Below are 19,157 nucleotides of genomic sequence, written 5' to 3'. Positions count from 1 at the left end.
TATTAATTATATGTTAATATTTTTCCTGCAGCGCTTTGGAAATGCTTCTGTTTAAAAAATGTGTAAATAAAGTGAATTGGATTGGATTATGAATATAAATAAAATCAGCTCTTTTAGTTTTTAATTTTGAATTAATATGTGGTTTTAACTGAGCAATGTTCTTGGTGATGCAGGTATTATACCAGTGCTGCATTAGTCCATGGTTATATTCTAATTACTTTTTCAGGTTTATATTTTTACCTCCCTCTTCTAGAGGGAGCTCTGGCGCCCCCTGGGAAAGGGGCAGCAAACCCTTGGAGAAGTCCAGGTTAAGATCAAGCCAGGGTACTAAGGCCTATTCAGCATCTTGTCAAAAATCTCTGCGTAGTCCACAGATGCTCTGAATCTAATCTGAGTTTAGACCGTTCTGGAAAGGCAAAAAGAGAAACTTCAGTTTCTGTGTGATATGCTGGGAGATATTTAAGGAAGCAATAAGATTTTTTTTTTCTTTTTGAAGGATATTAAAGGTAAAATTTGTTATATTTTTAGAGTGAATATGGTGTGACATCACACCTAATCTCTCTGTTTAGTTCTCCACACTGGCAGCTCATGCACAATGGCAATGTGAACAGCTCCCACTCAGGGCTTAGTCTCTGCTTGCCTATAAAATGTAGCAAAGAAGCGAAATGGTGGAAAGCACAACCAGTGGATAAAAATGGTTACATGTACCTGTAAACCATCATTTGCTAAAAGGAATTTCCCCTGCTCTCATGCATCTTAAAGTTCTTCACAAAAACACTACTTGTTTTGGTCTACACACATTGCTCAACAGCCCACCTAGTGGTAAAAGTTACTTATTCCTATTTTAACTAACAGATTCTGAAAGGATTTCACCAGTATGGACACTTTTGCAAAGCACTAACATAACTACGCCAGCAATGGAGGGAATCCAATGATTCATGGAGAGATGTTTTATTTTTTAACCATGCTTTTCTTATTTTTTTTGAAAATTATTTAAAGTTTTTTTATTTTTTTTTATTTTTCATTTTAGATATATCCCCCCAAAATAAACATTTCTGGTGTGAATAAGTTAGAGGCAGATATAGAAATATTTTCAAGAAATATTATCAATTAATGGTCAATATTCTTGTTAGGGAAGAGTTTAGGGTTTTGATTTAAAGCGAAACTCTTTGCAGAACACAGAGGCTAGTTTCAGACCTTTTACATATTGCTCTTCTCCTAAAGCATAAATGCACTCAGTCAAAGGCTCCTAACACTCATGGCTGCAGATTAGCAGCTGGCACAGATCTACTGTCGACTACAGCTTATTGTCCTCTTGGCTGCTAGAGTGAAGGTTACTTGTTTGTATTCAGTGAAGTCAGTCAGCAGCTCTTTAGCTTTCTGCAGTCTGCAGGGCACAGGTGGCGCCGGTCAATGTCTGATCACAGGCAACAAAGCATAAAAGGTTTGATGCTGATGTAAAGACTCAGTATACAAGGCGCCCGCCCACATGATGTGCATTTATACAGTAAGATTACAGTTATTCAAAGATGCATTTTAAAAGACAAGACCTCCATTAGCAGAATGATGATTCTACCTGAGGAGTAGAAAGAGGATCCAGTCAGAGTTAGTTGGATTTATGGAAGTATGAAAGCTGCTCCACCCTAAACCCAAATGCTGAAAGTAATTCATTAGTATGAGTGTTTGAAACTCATTAGTTTGTAAAATTTCTGCTATATTAATATAGTTTTTTTTAGTACATTAAGTCCAAACTTTAAATGAATCTAGATTGTTTGTTTTTTCATTAAAATTTAACTAAAATAACTTCATAAACCTTAAGTTAACTGCATTAAGAAGGTACTGGTAGATTATGACAATAAAGACCCTAAATAGCTGCTTAGCTGGCAATGGGTGTGGCTAACATGGCAACACCATGATTAAGGTTTGTACTACATTTAGTCAGCAGTATTCAATGTTACCTGATAAGCCATTATTAAGGACCAGGTGAAGAATTAGTGAATATGATATTTCAATTTGTCACACCACAGAAATAAAACATTTTTATCAATTAAAATTAATTTGAATTGATTAAAACACAACCGAATATACGGAATGATGTCTCAAGAGTAATTAAATAACTCTTTGTAGTCATAGTAAGATGAACCCTCATGAGGCATTTTAACGGTTTGGCCAAATTGCTCCAGCGATCCCCACAGTTCATGAAGCTTCATGTGAACATGTCACCAATTATTGCAATTATTGTTTTTCTTGTTTTCTTGCCCCTTAAGGTTCCTTTGAAATTGTTAATGATTGGTCTGTATAATAAAATATTTTGTAAGTTTTCTTGTTTGTAAAATGTCTGAGCAAAATGAAAGGTGTTAGTCATTTTATTTAAACATAATACTTTTTGGTTTTAATCGGGTTGGAAGTTATGTGTTCAACCAATGTCTTGGTTAAACCAAACAATCTAATTAGGTAGTGTTTTTACACAACCTTTATTTGTACTAGCGCAAAGCAATACAAATTAGGCAAAATACTTGTGTTTTATCTCAACTTTCAATAGTCTGAGGTGGGTGTTGAACCAAGAATCTCAAGAGTGGAAGTCCATTACAGCTGACACCACTAGTGAAGTGACATGACATACTGGTTAAATTCTATTACATCTGTAACCAGTGGCTTGCTCAGATTTTGATCATTACATTGTTTAATCTCACCAAACTAGTTTTAACCAACTAGATTGGTTGTTTTTCCCAACCAATCTATCTTTGAATATATACAACCTATCCAACTCAAGCATCTTGACTGAACACAGAGGCTGTTTAAATGGCTGCCGAAGTTCCGGGCGAGCTGAACCACTTTCCGGAGCGGTCACATGGTATAGCGGGGTAGCGAGGCTTCGGACGTCATCGATTTTGGCTCCTCCTCCAAATAAAGCAAGCCAATATGTGCCTCACGAAAACACTACTTCCAGTACTCGAGACACGCCTCAAAGCCTAGGTCATCTCATAACATCACCAACTCTTTGTCCTGAGAGACTGGGGGCGTGTCCTTTAGGGGCGCCAAACCACCGCCAAAGTTGCTATTCTATTTCACTGCAACAGTCACAATGAAAAAATATGCTAAATATAATCTGTACATTCTTATTTTTAATTCAGGGGGGATTAGTGGAAGCTTCCTGCATATGTGACTGATGTGCAATAGGGAAACAGAGTCACTCCGCTCTCTAACTGCAGACACAGGCTGCAGCTGCTGCCTCTGAGTCCCTGTGTTGATAGGAGTGAGGGGCTCGCTCACTAACTGTTCAATGGAGACCATTAACTGAGAGCGATCTGTGCTGTTTGTGTTGTCACTCAAATATCCAACATGACAGGAAGAAGTTGCTAGATTTGTTGCTAGGCGCTTTGTTGAAAAAAAGTCCCTAGAGGGGTCTAAAAATATAACAACAAAGTCACAACAAGTGGCAACAATGCATAGGCAGCCTGACTTCGTTTTTATACCGCTGGGCCAGCAGGGGGCGGACCTATGCTGGAGGCAGCTGCATGATGACAGAGGCCACACTTTTAGACACACCCAACAAAATTCAAACACAAATTTACTGCTAGTGCCACAGTTTAATCCTAAAAGGTTGGGAGGCTCTTTACATGTGTAGAAAAATACATTTATGCTTGGAAAATAGGAGAATTCTCTTTACATGTGGTTTAAATGTTAAAATGTTAATAATATAGGGCTTCGTGATGAAAAAAACATTATGCCAATAGTTGTTTGGTATTATAGTACCCACAGGGTATAAATAGCACATCAGGTTTAGAGGTAGTGGTTGGATTTGTTGCTGTCTTTGTTTTTGGACTAAAGAAACGACTGAACAAAAATTTTAAACTCTTTGCTAATAAAACTCTTTCCTATATATAGTTCCTATATCTAAATACTTTAAACAGTATTAAGTAAATGTTTTGATTTGGCTTAATGAGCCATTCTAATTAAGTTGAAATCTAAATGTAGAAGTAGGACTTACTGATTATTAATTTGTAATTTAAAGTTCACAACCTTAAACATTTTGAGGCAACTGAATGCTTTACAGTTTTTTAAGATCTGGTCATTTATTCATGTTTACAAAGTGTTGAGGTATTTTTGACAAATCCAGACACCCTTCAGGCCTCCTTTCAGTTCAGAATTTCCAGAACCCATCCATTACCAGGTTTTGTGTTTTATCAGATGCCCAAACCACTTTAACTGTCTCTTTTGGATTTATATAAATATTAACTTTACTTCTCCTTCTCTATTCACATGTTGTGTCTGAGTAATATATTCTCCCTAAACATAAGAGATCGTCCAGACACTCTGTGGATGAAAGTTATTTCAACCACATCCAAGATGTGTGCAAAGGATCAGTTTCGTTATTAGATGAAGCCGAGTTTCTAAATTTTGGATGCTGCTCTTGATTAATCTTCAAGGCACCCTTCTTATATGGAAATATTAAATGTTGGGAGCGTTTGTCTTAAATGAGGTTTAAACGATTAAAAGGTAAAATATCTGAAGATAGAACAACATCTTAGCTTTTTTAACCGGCATGTTTGATGACTTCCCCGTTAACTGTCCTGGTGCTGCAGGAAAAAGGGCATCTTTCCGTTCCATATATTATGTTAGGGTCAGACTATGATGAGTGTAAGAGTTTGAAGGACTTCCTGTACCATACCTCTACCCTCACAGCTGTGTCTGTTTCCTCCTCCTGCAGGCGGCTCAGTCGGGGGCTCACACATTGTTGCTCCAAATGTTCCTTTTTCTTTGGAGGACCTGGTGTCTGATCACATCTTCTACGTCCAGAACCATCAGAAACCTCAGGCCAACAGGGATGTTTTCAGCTTATACATCAGTGACGGATACAGCCAGACGGAAGCATTCACTGTGGAGATCGAGATCCAGGTAGCAAGTTTTCAATGGGTGACAATAGACAAACTCACAGGCTCAGAGTTGATAGTGTTTGATCAGTAGTGAAAGCTATTGATTAACTCTTTGTTCTGTATTTTCTGTTGCAAAATACATTTTCTGACCTATAAAGATGATAAATTGGTTTAGAATTTTTTTGTAGTATTCATATTTTTAAAGGGATGATTGTCTCCCATCAATGTGATGCTTCTAAGTCTTTTATTAAGTATAATACCTGTTATTAAAACATTAAACCATTTTTCTTCCAAGGAACAAGGATTTCATTTTGTTTCCAATGCCTTTTATTGTTAATAAAAGCATTAAGAGTATGCAAAGGTCCTCCAAACATTTTCGTTGTCTTATTTTAATTTGGTATGTTCAGCAGCCTGTTCATAGCCTCAGCAGATTAACAGCATGGAGTAGTTCTGCTTCTGAATCTGTTTCTGAATCTGTTTCTGAAATTCTAACAGGTTGAACCTGAAAAACGTTCTGGTTCTTCAGGTTCAATTTGCATGTTTTCTAAGCCAAAATAAGGTTTTGTTTTGGTCTACTTTATAAAGCTCTGAACTCAATGCTAATTCTGACATTTTGAATTGAAAAGCTTCCTGGATAAGAAGGGAAATGTCTTCAAACTTGGAAACAAAGTCCAGTGGATTGATTTTTAACTTAACTAGGAATGACTATGACCAGGGGCGGATTTAGGAAATTTGGGGCCCTAGGCAAAGACATGCGTAGGGCCCTCTGAATTGAAAAGACAACACTTAAAACAGACCCATTATACAGATACAAAATGTTATCTTAAATTTTATTATTTATAAATAAGCACTTTTAAAAAAAAAAGTGCTAGAGGGGTCTGAATAGTTGCTAAATAAAGCAACAAACGCGCACTTGGCACTGTTTGTTTTCAAATGGTTTGCAGCTGACTGGACCTTTCTTCACTTGCGCAGCAAACGGACTGATCCAATGTGGTGGACACTAAAGCATTCTGATAGCATTTTAGAGAAAGGATTTCTATCAAAAACATAATTAATGTGCACAAATGAGTAATACCTGTATTAATCATACATGTAAAAGAAGGTTTATGGGCCCCCAGGAATTTGGGGCCCTAGGCAGCTGCCTAGTTTTGCCTAATGGTAAATCATATAACATTCAACAGAAATCCAGGTGTCGACCCACCTGAAATGACTTAGAATCCACCTTTTATATGGTGTTCAGACAAGTGGCCAGGTCAAATGATTCATTAATTGGGGCATCGGGACACATGGTGAATTATCGAAATACTGAGATATATCTAATTTATAATACTGTTATAAAACTAATGCTGGTCCTTCCCTCTAGTTAAGACCCTTATTACTCTAAATAATTGAAGTATCAAAAGTTGAAAGGCTTAAAGAAAGAAAGTTGAATTGATAAATTTAACATTATTATAAAATTCAAAGAAAAACAAAGTCAGAGCTTTAGGAAAACAGGGGAATCCAAATAACTTTTTGCTGTTTTTTTTATTTTTTTTATTTTTTATTTAAGTCTTGAATAATAAAGAAGCAGCAAAAGCTCCTAATTCACGCTAAAGGATGATCGGGACTTTTAAATAGAGGAGCTGCACAGGTTTGCTAAGTCTCCAAATTACAGACATGATCTTATAGCTACTTTTAAACCATTTTGAATGATTTTAACTTGTTGTTTTTGTTAAGAGGTGCTCATAGATCTCAGTATTGTGTACTACCTTAGACATCTTCCAATGTTAGAAGTTTTAGTAATTGATCATCTATCTTTCCTGCTCTAAGAAAGACTTCATCTAAATTAAACATCGCAGCCTTCAGCCTGCTCTTTCTCTCTTCAGTATAAACATAATCGGTTTCCTAATCAGCTAATTAATCCTGTTTTGAGACTCCAGTTGAATTGATGAGGCTGTCAGTGAGCAGTTAGGTTAGCAGTGTGTGTGTGTGTGTGTGTGTGTGGGTGTGTGCGTGTGTGTGGGTGTGTGTGTGTGTGTGTGAAGCAGCCATGTATGGTGGATCTCTCAAGGATCCAAATCCCTGTTACAATATAAGGTTTCTGCGTGGTTAACAATTTAGACTTTCATCAAAAATGTTAACCTTTAGAGCAAAAAATAAGCTCTGAAATTCAGTTCAGTCAAACTAATATATATTTAGAATGAAATTTATAAACAAAAAAAGGTGCAGGTACGTGGTTGCCTAGATGGGGGGTTGCGGCCCCCCATCTAGGCACCGGGGGTGGGAAGTATGTATGTTTGAATTAAGGTAGGTGAATTAAGGTAGGTGAATAGTAATAATAATATATATACATTAAAACTGTGACAGTTTTTCCCATATCATGAAATCGGCTTTTATAAATCATTATAAACTATAACTTGTAGTAATATATCACTTTAACATGAAAACCATGTGAACTTTGAGGCTCTTCCTCTGTCTAAATATGTGAGAAAATGATCCTACTTTCACTGGCAGTTCAATGGTTTTACCTTTGGCACAAATATAATTGCTTTGGTCTGCCTTTCTATCCCCAAAGAGACAGTTTGTTAAAAAGTTTGTTATTCACTGGAATTACTATACAAATAGAAAAATATGCTTGTTAATATTCTTTCTTCTAAAAAAGCAATGTTATATAATACGGTAATACAAAAAAGTTAGAAAGACATTCTAAGAGGGGATTTTTCTTTATGCATGTTGTAGCAGTGTCTATTAGTTTGCAAATGGGATCCCTGGTCAGAAGTTAAAACTATTGTGGGGGCAAAATTTTTTCTTTCAATATTTTAGACTATTCAGTTTGTATTTATAATCAGTTAGTGTGAATCTGATTAAAACTGAAGTCTGTAAGTTTTTAAAAATCACTTTTTTGTCATATTTGCTAAAACTGTCCCTATGCCCAGACAGCAGTACATGTGATATGTAACCTGTGAAAAAAAACTGCTTCAATTGGTACCGCCTACTGCCTGTATTTCAATCTGGAAAGAATAATTCGGGACGAGTCAAAACAACCAATCACAGCCAGAGGAGCGTCTGATGGAGTGTCAATCACAGCTCACACACGCTGAATCCCCCCCCCCCCCCCCCCCCTGGTCGCATGCGGTAGCCGCGCAGATGCTGTGAGAGGGGTGGAGCTTGGAGGTGGGGCATGAGTGAAGCAGAGAGGGTGGGGGAGTGGCGTGAAACCTGTTTTTCTTCAAATTTTCAGTCGAAGTCTTCTCTCTTCTCAATGTTACAGACTGCAGCTTTAAAACAAAATTCATTTTCTGATATTAGCACCCTTTAGCTAAATTCCTTCCTTCCTTCCTTCCTTCCTTCCTTCCTTCCTTCCTTCCTTCCTTCCTTCCTTCCTTCCTTCCTTCCTTCCTTCCTTCCTTCCTTCCTTCCTTCATTTGAATTTATTCAAAACAGAGTGGAAACATCTGACTTAATTCCTTTTCTTTTCAAAAACCTTATTGACCACTCCTCTGTTCCCATATTTTTAATTTTACTAAAATAAAGTTTACTGAGAGTAAAATGATTATCAATGTGTTTACTTTGTTTTTCTTTTTAGATAACAACAAATACAACACAAAGCTCCATATGTATATAAAAAATCTTAAAAAATAGAATAATTTTTGCTCAAATGGACCATTCCTCCTATAAATGGCGCCAGTCCCTTCTGGGTATCTCACTACCGAGGTTGTGCGGTGTTCTTTGAGTTCATCAGAGAGAAAGGCTGAGGAGACAATCTCAGTGGTGGTTTGTTTTTTCAGTTTCTTTGAAAAAAGGAGTTCATAGTGTCCATTAGGTAACTGCCAGTTTTGAGTATGTTTGGCTCAACCTGCTGCTGTGAAGCAGGATTCTCCACCATGAGCAGAATTAGAATTAAAAATGGATCCAGGCTCAGAATGAGCACCTTGATATGTGCTTTAGAATGGCTTTGTCTCCATTCAAACCCAGGTTTAAAGCCTTGCAGGGCAGCATTAAGCCCACTGCTCTCATTAACCCAGAAAAAAAAAATAATAATAATAATTGTCTAAAGCCAAATTAAACGATTGTTGTTCTCTACCTCAAAAAAGACTTTAGATTTTAAAATGGAAACATTTTATCTCTTTATATCTTTTATTTAAAAATGTAACGTATAACATGGATGCGTAAACACCTCATCTTATCTCAGTGTTAAATGCTGTTTAAAGTAATAGATTATATAATAAAAAAATGTATCCGGACCTTTACTGTTTGATGATTTTCTTAATTTAGTTTATTAATTTAGTGTCTTTTTTATGCATTACTTTTTTTCAGCATTCTAACTGTTTTTCTTCCAAAAATAGATTAACTTTCAAGGTAGTTACACTACAAGAAAATGTAATCTAAATAAATAATTTTTTTTTTTTATAATAATTCCATTTTTTCTTGAATTCAGGAGGTGAGACACTTTGCCAATGGAACAAGACAATATACATTTAAAGATAATTCTTATCATTTAATTATTTTGGCTTAATCATGGCCACTATAAAAACATCCAGCTGTGGTATTTTTCTGATTACTCCTATTGTGTCTCTGTCCACCTGCAGAGTAAAGCCGAACCAGAGCTGACGGTTTCAGTGAGCAGCATCCATGTGGAGGAAAACTCCGGAGTCGTCATCACCAACTCGTCTCTCAGTGTCTTCGACGAAGACACACCGGAAAATGAATTATTATTTACCATCATCCGGATTCCCGCCTACGGTGAGCCCAGAAACACTTTAACAGCATATCAACACTTTGCTCATTTTCACCTGGTTTTGTGAAGCTTTTCAACAGATATTGAAGCTTATTGTTTAAAAAGGCAAAAAATTGATTTACAAATCTATGTAATTATTTTCTAAAATAATTTCTTGATATTCTAATTTCTTTAGATGTACATTTATTAGAATAAAGGCACAATCTAAACCAAGCATCAGTCAGTCAGGTAATCCTTCTGCACAAACTTAGCTCTAACAACCAGTTCAGCACTTAGGTTGAAGTATGTTTACAATAAATTATTCTGAATGTGACCGAGAAGAAGGCGCATACAGAGGCGTAAACACATTACTCTCACTTTGACACCCAAAAGGTCTAAAACAAGACAAACACAGCGTTGGTCTGCAGCAGCGGGGCTCTTTAACCGCAGCCATTCCTCACACACACTCAGACCAGCCGACCTCCAAACGCTCCACCCTGCTGACGGCTGATCACAGGCGCAAAATGAGTTCTCCTTCCAACATGCCAAAACCTGCTGGGTTAAAGGAAATTGTTTCACAAGACAAGATATAGATGACTGTATTTGTTTGTTTACCAGCAGTTTATCACCCAGGCCAATTTTAGTGGATAAAATCCTGGACCTGGATGGGAAACTATTTTTGTTTTTCTGTCACACAGAAAGAAATACATAAACAAACCCTCCAATTTTCAGTGTCCCATCATGTCAAGACATTAATGGGTTTAAAACCTCCATAACTGTCTTGACACGATGGCAGCCTCTGAAACACCAGCTGAGAAGAGGCGTCTGATGGATTTTCCACCAGAAATAAGCAGCCTTCCTAATTTCATCTTCCATCTCTTTTTAAACTCTACGCACACACACCTGGGTTGAACACGGTGTAATAACGCCCTGTCCGCAGTTAAAGAGCCGTAAAACAGCCGGTGAGGTGGAGCGTAAAGCTGCTATAAAACCGCTGTTGTGTAGAAGTGCTGGGAAGGAGCAGGAATCTGAGTGATTTCATACAAAATGATGGAAGTTGGGCAGTTTCTCTTTTTAACAGGCCACTTCTTTATTGTCTTCACTCCACCGACCCTTTCAAACAAACTGATTTATCACAGGGAAACGCTCTCTAGCCTCAGGATGCTGCTCCACTACTGCGTGCAACTCATTGACTCATCTTAATAAATCCTCTGAATAATATGTAGAGCAAAAAACTTGACTCTGAAAATAACAAATTAACTAAGACTATAGGGATTTCTGTTTTAAATCTTAATCTAATTATTCAATCTGCAACAATTATTAAGCCTTAAACAATTTACAGTCTATTTTAATCGTTATAAATAAATTGACATTTATTTAACATAACTTTTTTTGGTCACACTTGGATCATTGAACACCTGAGCATCAGAAAAAAAGTGTCCCACCTCAACAGAAAAACAGCAGTTTTTCAATAATAATTAGAATCAAAAATATATCTTGTTTATATACAAAAATATATTTTCCCCTCTGTAAACCCTTCTTTCCGGGTTTCGGTTTCACTAGCTGCCACACGTTATTCTAATTACTTCTTGATTTTTTAAAATAAATCGCTTTAAAAATTACCTTTTTAGACCTGAACAACAGATTTCAAAAACCCTCACATCTGACTTTAACCTGTTTCTGACCTTAGATATATATTGTGGACCAAATCACATGAGAAGACTCACATCTGAATGGTTTAATTTAAGGCAAGGAAAGTTTCTTTATTTGCACAATTCAGTACAGAGACAATTCATGGTGCCTTACATGAATTAAACTGTAAAACAGAGAGAAAACAAAAGCAATAAAAAAATAAAAAACTTGATAAAAGCAGGTGGTAAAGCAAATAAAAAAAGTTGAACCACAACCTTAAACTTATAATACCTCAGTTAACAGTTTAACTTCTACAATCAAAGTCAGCTTGTGGCAGTTAAAGAACTCAGGCTTTCAGCACTTTTGCAGTCTTCTGGAAGTTTGTTCCAGATCAGTGCAGCATAGGAACTAAATGCTGCTTTTCCATGTTTTATACTAGTTCTAGATTGGAACTAGAAGACCTGAGTGGTCTGGGAGGATGATACACTGAAAACAAATCTGTTATGTGCTGATCCATTCAGTTATTCATAGAATAACAGAAGGATTTTAAAGCCTATTCTTTGAGCTACAGGGAGCCAATGCAAGGACTTCACAACCGGGCTGATGTGCTCTACTTTCATAGTTCTAGTGAGAACGTGGGCAGCAGAGTTTTGGATTAGCTGCAGCTGTCTGATGGACTTTTTAGGCAAACCTATGAAGACCATGTTGCAGTGATCAATTCCACTAGAGCTATGTGCATGAATGGGTTTTTCTAGATCATGCTCAACCATTAGTCCTTTAATCCTGGAAATGGCCTACAGGTGATAAAAGGCTGACTTAGTAACTGTCTTTATGTGCCTCTGAAGGTTCAGATCTAGCCATAATCCGGTAATAATCTGAGGGAATAACCTCAGTTTTTTTTTTATTCAGTTGGAGAAAATTGTGGTGCATCCACATTTTTATCTTTTCTAACCAATGCTCTGATGGGTTTATAGTCATCTGGTAACATTGTGATGTAAAGCTGCATATTTATTATAACTAATCTAGTTGTTTAATGTCATCTGAGCTAAAGGGAGCATATAGATGTTAAATAGGAGCAGCCCCCTCTTCATATTGTTGTAATCTTTCTCAGGTAAACTGCGTCGGCGGCAATTCTACTCCCAGCCTCTGGAAAACGGACGCATCCTCACACAGGGCTCCACCTTCACCTACCAGGACGTCCTGGACCAGCTGCTGGTCTACACACCTGAAACTGTCAACGGGGGAGCTGATGAAATGGGCTTCACCGTCACCGATGGCATCAAGACCCAGACGGGCCTCTTGCAGTTCACCATGGATGTCAGGAAGAGTGAGGGACCTCGAATGACCGTCAACAGAGGCCTGCAGCTTCCAGCAGGTGAGAGTCAGGAGACGTTTAGAGCAGAATGTTGTTTCCACATTAGTGCTAACAGTAATTAGCACATTGTTTCTAACTGTTAATGTTCCAATTAACTCCACTTTCTGTCTAACTGTTTTAATTGGCTCAATGTGAGAAAACTGTTGCTTGATCGTATTTAACCTCACAGATATTTTAATGAACAAACTTATTCATTGGTAGCAATTTATAAAATGTTGCATAATTATGCTGTAAATTTGTTGGGACAGTTATGCTAGATATACCTTGATGCATTCTGCATTACAGTGGACCATTTCTGTTTATTTTAACTGGATGAAGAATATCTCTGATTATGGACACATGGTGAACGAAATGCTGTGTTTTTTGCAGGATCCTTGTCTAAAATCACAGAGCAGAATCTGAAGGCTACAGACATCGACTCGGACAACATGAAGCTGCGCTACATCCTGACCAAAGACCCTCCAGTGGGCAAGCTGCAGCTGGGCAGGAGCAGCCATGTGGAGAAGGTTTCTACCAAAGGTCCTGTTCAGAGTTTCACTCAGGAGGACGTCAACAAAGGTGCCGGCTTTTTATTTTCTTTCTGTCTTGGTTTTGAGTTTATTTTCTCTTTCCTTTTTACCATTCTTTATTTATCTATTTCTGCGGCAGTAGAATCACCTAGAATCAAACTGTACAGCAACTTCTAACAAGACGTAAACAGAACAGTTGGATCTGTAAACTATGAAAGATGACTAAACTGCATACTCCACTGTTATTATGAGCAATCACTGCTGAAAGCAAAATTTGAAAAAAAAAAAAAAGTTGTGAAAGGAAGTGATAAGAAACATTGATATTTTAAGTGACAAAAGTAAAAAAAAAACTGGAAATAACTCAAATCTAACATTGAATGCTATATGTTAATAACAAAACACCATGGTTTTAGTTTTATGGTAGGAAAGTATCATGGTAAAACTGTGGCACCCTTCTCTTAATTTTCAGCCGTGGGATTTGACTGTTAATCTTTTTGTTTCTTTTCAGGACTTATTTTAAAATGTAAATATTTATTTTACTTATCTATCTCGAGTCAGGATTCATTAGCAAACCAATCGGCTTTGCTTGTGGATTTCCTTCACTTTCTCTGACTGTAGTCGGATCGTCGCCTAGAAATCTTTCCAGCCAATAGAACGACAGCATCAGAAAGGCTGCGCTTGTTTCCTTCTAATGAGTTTCCCTGCTACTGCTTACTGATGATTAAATTGTGTATCAATATAAATTCTATAAATTCTAATAAAATAAGAAGCTGAAAACACAAACAATTAGGAAAAAGGAAGAGTCACAAATTGCTGGTGAAGATTCCATAGCCTTGAACTCAATGCTATTTCTGACATTTTTTATTTATAAAGCTTCCTGGATGGGAAGCGAAATGTCTTCCAACTTGATAAGTCCAGTGGATTGGTTTAACGTTTTTGGAAGAGTCACAAAATTTTCTGTTGGAGGCAGAATTAGCATCTGCCTTGACTAGCCTGCTATAGTTTTGTGTTCACCTCAGGCCTGAAGGTGTATCAACTCCAAGACTCTTAAGTACAGTAGCCTACCTTTATTGGGGCTAAAATGGTTCATAAATCTGTTCAGTTATTGTCTATGATTTCAAATATTTGATTTGGCATATCGAAGACAATCCCATACAATTTGTTGACAAGAAAACATTTGAGGAGATTTTTATTATCAGTAAGCGGTAGCAAACTCAGTAAAAGAAAATAAACACACCGGGTGTTTCTCAATTCACGAGAACGCGAGTACGTACTCGCGTTCTCGTCAAGTCCGTTCTTGGTGAGAACGCAGGAAGATCGGACTTGACGAGAACGCGAGCACGCAAGCAAGTATGTGTATTGGAACAGAAGCGTACTCGTGACGTCATCACATGCAACGTTCTTTAGCATTTCTTTAACAGTCAAAACTATTTATTCCCTACACAAAACATTTTGAAAACAATATTTTTAATTTCTAAAGCTTAAAAAACATTTAAAAAAATTACCGAACCGCAAAAAAATGCCATCAGAACGAGCGGTAGTTCACACATAACTAGACCGAGAGAAGTGCACTACAGACGGGGTAAATTTAGCCCTGGCTGCGGTTACCCTCGGAGGTCTGCTGGTCACTCTGGTCCGCTCAACGTCGGACTTTTTTTTTTTATTTCGCACTAACTCTGTAAACAGACCACACAGGGAGGCTTCAATGTATAATGTTATCGCCTCAAACGATTTCAAAACGTACTTTTGAAGAACAACAGCAGCAGAAAAGGGAATGTTTAACTTAACACTGTGAGTGCTGTCTCGAATCAAGCTGCGGCCGCGGGGCATTCTGGGGAAGCGGTCAGTATGAACAACGCACAAGTCTGCTCTGATGCATGCTCGATAAAGAGGGCCGGGCGAGAACAACATCCGGGGATTTGTTGCGTTCTCGATCTGGTGTTCTCGAGAATTGGAACGGTACTCGGGCTGAGGCTGATGACGTGTCACGAGTACACAAGCACACGAGAACGCTCAAGAACGCATATTGAGAAACGCCCACCCTTTCTGAGGCTGTTGTTTTATTGGTTGTAAAGGCTGCTAGGTAACGATTCGACTCCAGTCTGTGAAGCAGATACTGGTTTGCACACAAGGAGAAGGAAGTAAAGGAGACGAGAAAATAATGTGTAAGAAGCATTAGATCTAAGAGCAAAAACAAAGATTTGATAGAGAAGGGTATATATTTGTGAGAAGGCAGAAGTTTTGAAGATGAGCAATATAACATTTGAATGCAAGTAGAGGAAATTCTGCTCTCAAATTGAAAGTGCATGCTCTTGGTTTTTGGTAGTGTTGCCCCAATGCCATTTTTTGGCTCTGATACGATACCTTGCTGTGCAGTTTTGGCCGATACCGTTACCATACCAATACCATCTGCTTGAATTGGATGTGTGTGTATATATGAAGAACTGCATACTACTTGGACGTAACATAATTGCCATCATGGCTTTGTCAAGATGCTGCCTACCTTTGTGAAGCAGGAAAAAGACTAATACAAAGTGAATCCAGTAGAACTTTTTATTGGCTTCCTGGAATGGGTGACAATAGTTGAAGAAACTTTTGGCTGTCAAAATGGTATCGGTGCCCTATTTGTTGGTACCCACTGATACCGATACCACCATTTTAGTGCTGGATTGGGCCCCACCCGATACTGGTATCGTTATCGGTGTAACACTAGATTTTGGCAGAAAAAATCCTCCATACATGTCGCACACACTTTCCCATGTTTGGTTATTCCCAGCATATGGCTGTAACCTGAAGATGTGCACCAGTTCCCTCTATTCTCAAGGTGTTATTTGGACAGTAGAGGATCAAGTCTGTGCTCCTTGTGTAGATAAACATTACCTTTCAAGATATACTATATTATAAAAAAAAATGTTATGTCTTCTAGAAGCAGTTACTGTAGGCAGGCATGCAGTTATGCCTTAAAAATACTCTCCAAACTTAATTCAAGGCCTAAACAGCTAAGGTACTATTAGACACTATAAATACTACCCCAAGAAACAAAATTCTGCTGATGAAGGCAGATATGTAGCCCTGTTCTTCAAGAAATGTCAGAAATTCAACAAAAGGACAAATAACTCTCGCTTTGCAGCAGCCATTTCTTCCCAAACGATTTTTAATCTCACTCTATTACAGCTTCCTTGCAGTTTTGGCTTTCTAATTAAAAAAAAACTCAAACACTGTGTAAAAATGAATGCCGCTCATGATTGCACTCATTTCAGTGTGTTTGCACAGAACAACAGAAACAGCTAAATTAAAGCTTGTGCTCAGAGATGCAGGTAACTTCAGATTAAAGCTGTCTGCACTCTTTATTCATCCCATTTGGAATAATGTTGCAGCCATTAAACGCGGTTTAACACTGTGTAACTTTCACAGCTGTTAGCGCTGTGCATGGAGTTAGGTTGACATTGGGTGTTTGTCTCTTTCAGGCCTGCTGCAGTACAGCCATGAGAAAGGGGAGAAAGGAGGGATTCTGTCTTTCAAGTTCAACCTGGTCGATCCGGAGGGCAGCAAACTGATCGACCAGTCCTTCTTCATCAGCGTTCTGGGTAAGGTTTCCTCCGTACTCCTCTACCTGCAGCCTAAAAGAAAACGGGCTGTAGTGGTCTTCCATTTGTTGAAGAAGACAAGGCAATTACTACAGATTTATGCCTTTGTCCTGCGCTCCACACGGGACATAGACTGAATACAAGATGTCCTCCGAGGTTTTTGCTGTGGGAGCTACTGATGCATTTTATTAACTCTGCAAATTCCCACAACTTATTTCTTTCATCTATACCATAAAGCATGTTATTTTCTTTCCCGGCTGTGTTGGCATTTCTTTGTTTCTCCTTTTAGTCATTGCACCATGTGTGTTAATTGTTTGACAACAATTGGGAACTATAATGCCTGTGAGTCTCCACTGCAGATGTAGCCTATAGTTTCTTATTTAGACTATATCTCACCTACCCTGCTTGATAACAAATCTCTAAACCTGAGTTTGAACTCTTCCTCCTGAGAATAAAACCTGCTGTGATTTAGCATTTTATCCCCCACTTCGGAGGCTGCTGGAAACCAACTGCTTTTCTGTTCCTCGCAGCTTTCTGGTTTGTTATTTTCTTCCAGCTTTTCTGTGTTCTTCTGCTTTATTGTTTTATACCAGAATATTTCTGTTAGTTTCTTTAACTTTTAACCTTTTTTAACCGTCTTCATTTCCCTTAAAGTGGTTATTCCTGTCTCTAATTTTGTCTGTTCATTTTTCCTCTGCTGATTTAACCCATCATTTCTTTTACCACCTTGAGGAAAATTACCTCCATTTAGTGCTTTGCTGGATGAATCACTTTCAATAATTCTGACCCCGGCACAAAGCAAGCAAGCGTCATCAACAAACCTGTGCTTTAACATGAATTTATTTCATATCTCTCTCATCCAGAGGATCATCTTCCTCCTGTGGTGGTAAACAAAGGCCTGGCGCTGGATGAGAACTCTGTGAAGAAGCTGACCACGCTGCAGCTGTCTTCCAGCGACCAGGACAGCGAACCGGGCGAGCTTGTCTACCGGATCACGAAGCAGACCACCCTGGGGCAGCTCGAACATGTTACCAATCCAGGTAGGTGGCTGCTTTAGCTGGCAGATTAGATTAGATTAGCATGCCTGTTCATGCTGCAGACTCATAGAGTGGTGAGTTTCTTGAGCATATAGTGCTTTGAAAGTGTTTTGGTATAATCAAATCCAGCAGTTTTCAAAGTTTTCCTGCTGAGCCAATCTTTGGTTTGCAAGAAAGTTTTTGCACCTCCTCAAACCAACCCTTTGAGCAAAGAAAAGTCAAGTGTATCAAATTACATTTTTGCAATGTAATGTCCTAAAAATCACACAACCACCACCTTTAGAGTGCAACTATTTTAAGTTTTACAATTTAACAAAATCTGCAGTTAATGCATTTTTTAAAAAACAACTAAATGTTTCATGTTTTCAATTCATTTTACCTGTTTTTACCTCTCCCAATCTGCAACTTTGGAAACCACTGCTTTAACCTAACAGATCATTAAACAAATTTGTAAGAGACAGAGTTAGTTATGGAGTAACAGTTGGAAGGCATGAAGAGTCACAGCTATGATCAGAAAAACAGTTTTCATTTTAACATGAAGGGTTCAATATAAAAACACACTCTGAGCTCATAATTGTCAAAGAAACTGAATTTAATTTAAAATGTGAACAAACCAACTGAGGCAAAAGCAAAACACGTCTGACCTAAGAAACAGCTTACGCACTTACGCACACACACACACACACACACACACACACACACACACACACACACACACACACACACACACACACACACACACACATTTATAGAACAACACTCCATAAGCTATAACACAGGACAGATACGTTTGTTAAACTAAACTGCAGCAAAGAAGGAATATAAAAACACATTGAACTTCTTCAATTGAATCTACAAATAAACTTAAGATGAAAAAACTTATGACCACCAGGACTGTACCACCAGGAGCTGGTGGTACAGTCCAATTAGTGCTTGTTCAGGTGCTCTGAGCCCTGGCTGCCATTTTGGAGAGGGCAAATTCCCAGAGGTTATAGAAAGTAAAAAGTGAGTGAAAAAATAGATACATGAACTGTTTTGGAGTGGTTACAAATAAAATAAATGTATATAAACCAATCAAACTTATTGCAAATTAACATATATCATTGAATTAATAAATACATTTAAGTGCAAAGCTTTACCCTATTTTAGGTGTGGACATGCTTTTGATCATCACAAAGTAAACACTAAATGCAGCTTCTAGATAAATGTAAGAGGAAAGAGGTGATTGCCCCACTGAGAGCCATCCTCCTGGAACATTCCAGCTTACCGAAACTTCAGGGGCAGGGGTCAGAACAGAGAAACTGTGTTTATACCTCCACATGATGAAAGAGAGACAGATATGAGAGAAAGACATTATTGAGTTTTTATAGAATATACAGTATCCTGACAAGTGTCGTCCATGTTGTGCTGCAGGGCAGCCTGCACTCTGCAGCAATGGATGCGA

At 37.9% G+C, this 19,157-nt stretch overlaps 1 protein-coding gene across 1 annotated transcript in view; it reads left to right on the top strand.

Moving 5' to 3' along the window:
- LOC119797455 (extracellular matrix protein FRAS1-like) overlaps positions 1 to 17,716 on the top strand; it is a gene marked incomplete at its 3' end in the record, with an annotated part of 322,128 nt that extends 304,412 nt beyond the window's left edge. Inside the window, exons 41-46 of the mRNA XM_038306524.1 lie at positions 4,712 to 4,899; positions 9,446 to 9,599; positions 12,317 to 12,580; positions 12,950 to 13,138; positions 16,557 to 16,676; positions 17,540 to 17,716. Of these exons, the coding sequence (XP_038162452.1) occupies positions 4,712 to 4,899; positions 9,446 to 9,599; positions 12,317 to 12,580; positions 12,950 to 13,138; positions 16,557 to 16,676; positions 17,540 to 17,716 (1,092 nt within the window). The remainder of the gene's footprint in view (positions 1 to 4,711; positions 4,900 to 9,445; positions 9,600 to 12,316; positions 12,581 to 12,949; positions 13,139 to 16,556; positions 16,677 to 17,539) is intronic.
- Between the last annotated feature and the right edge of the window lie 1,441 nt (positions 17,717 to 19,157).

Source organism: Cyprinodon tularosa, unplaced genomic scaffold (assembly GCF_016077235.1).
Source record: "Cyprinodon tularosa strain WSP-4 unplaced genomic scaffold, ASM1607723v1 ctg583, whole genome shotgun sequence".
NCBI classification, from domain to species: Eukaryota; Metazoa; Chordata; class Actinopteri; order Cyprinodontiformes; family Cyprinodontidae; genus Cyprinodon; species Cyprinodon tularosa.
Note: the sequence above shows the minus strand (reverse complement) of the source record. Positions and strands in the feature narration are given on the sequence as shown.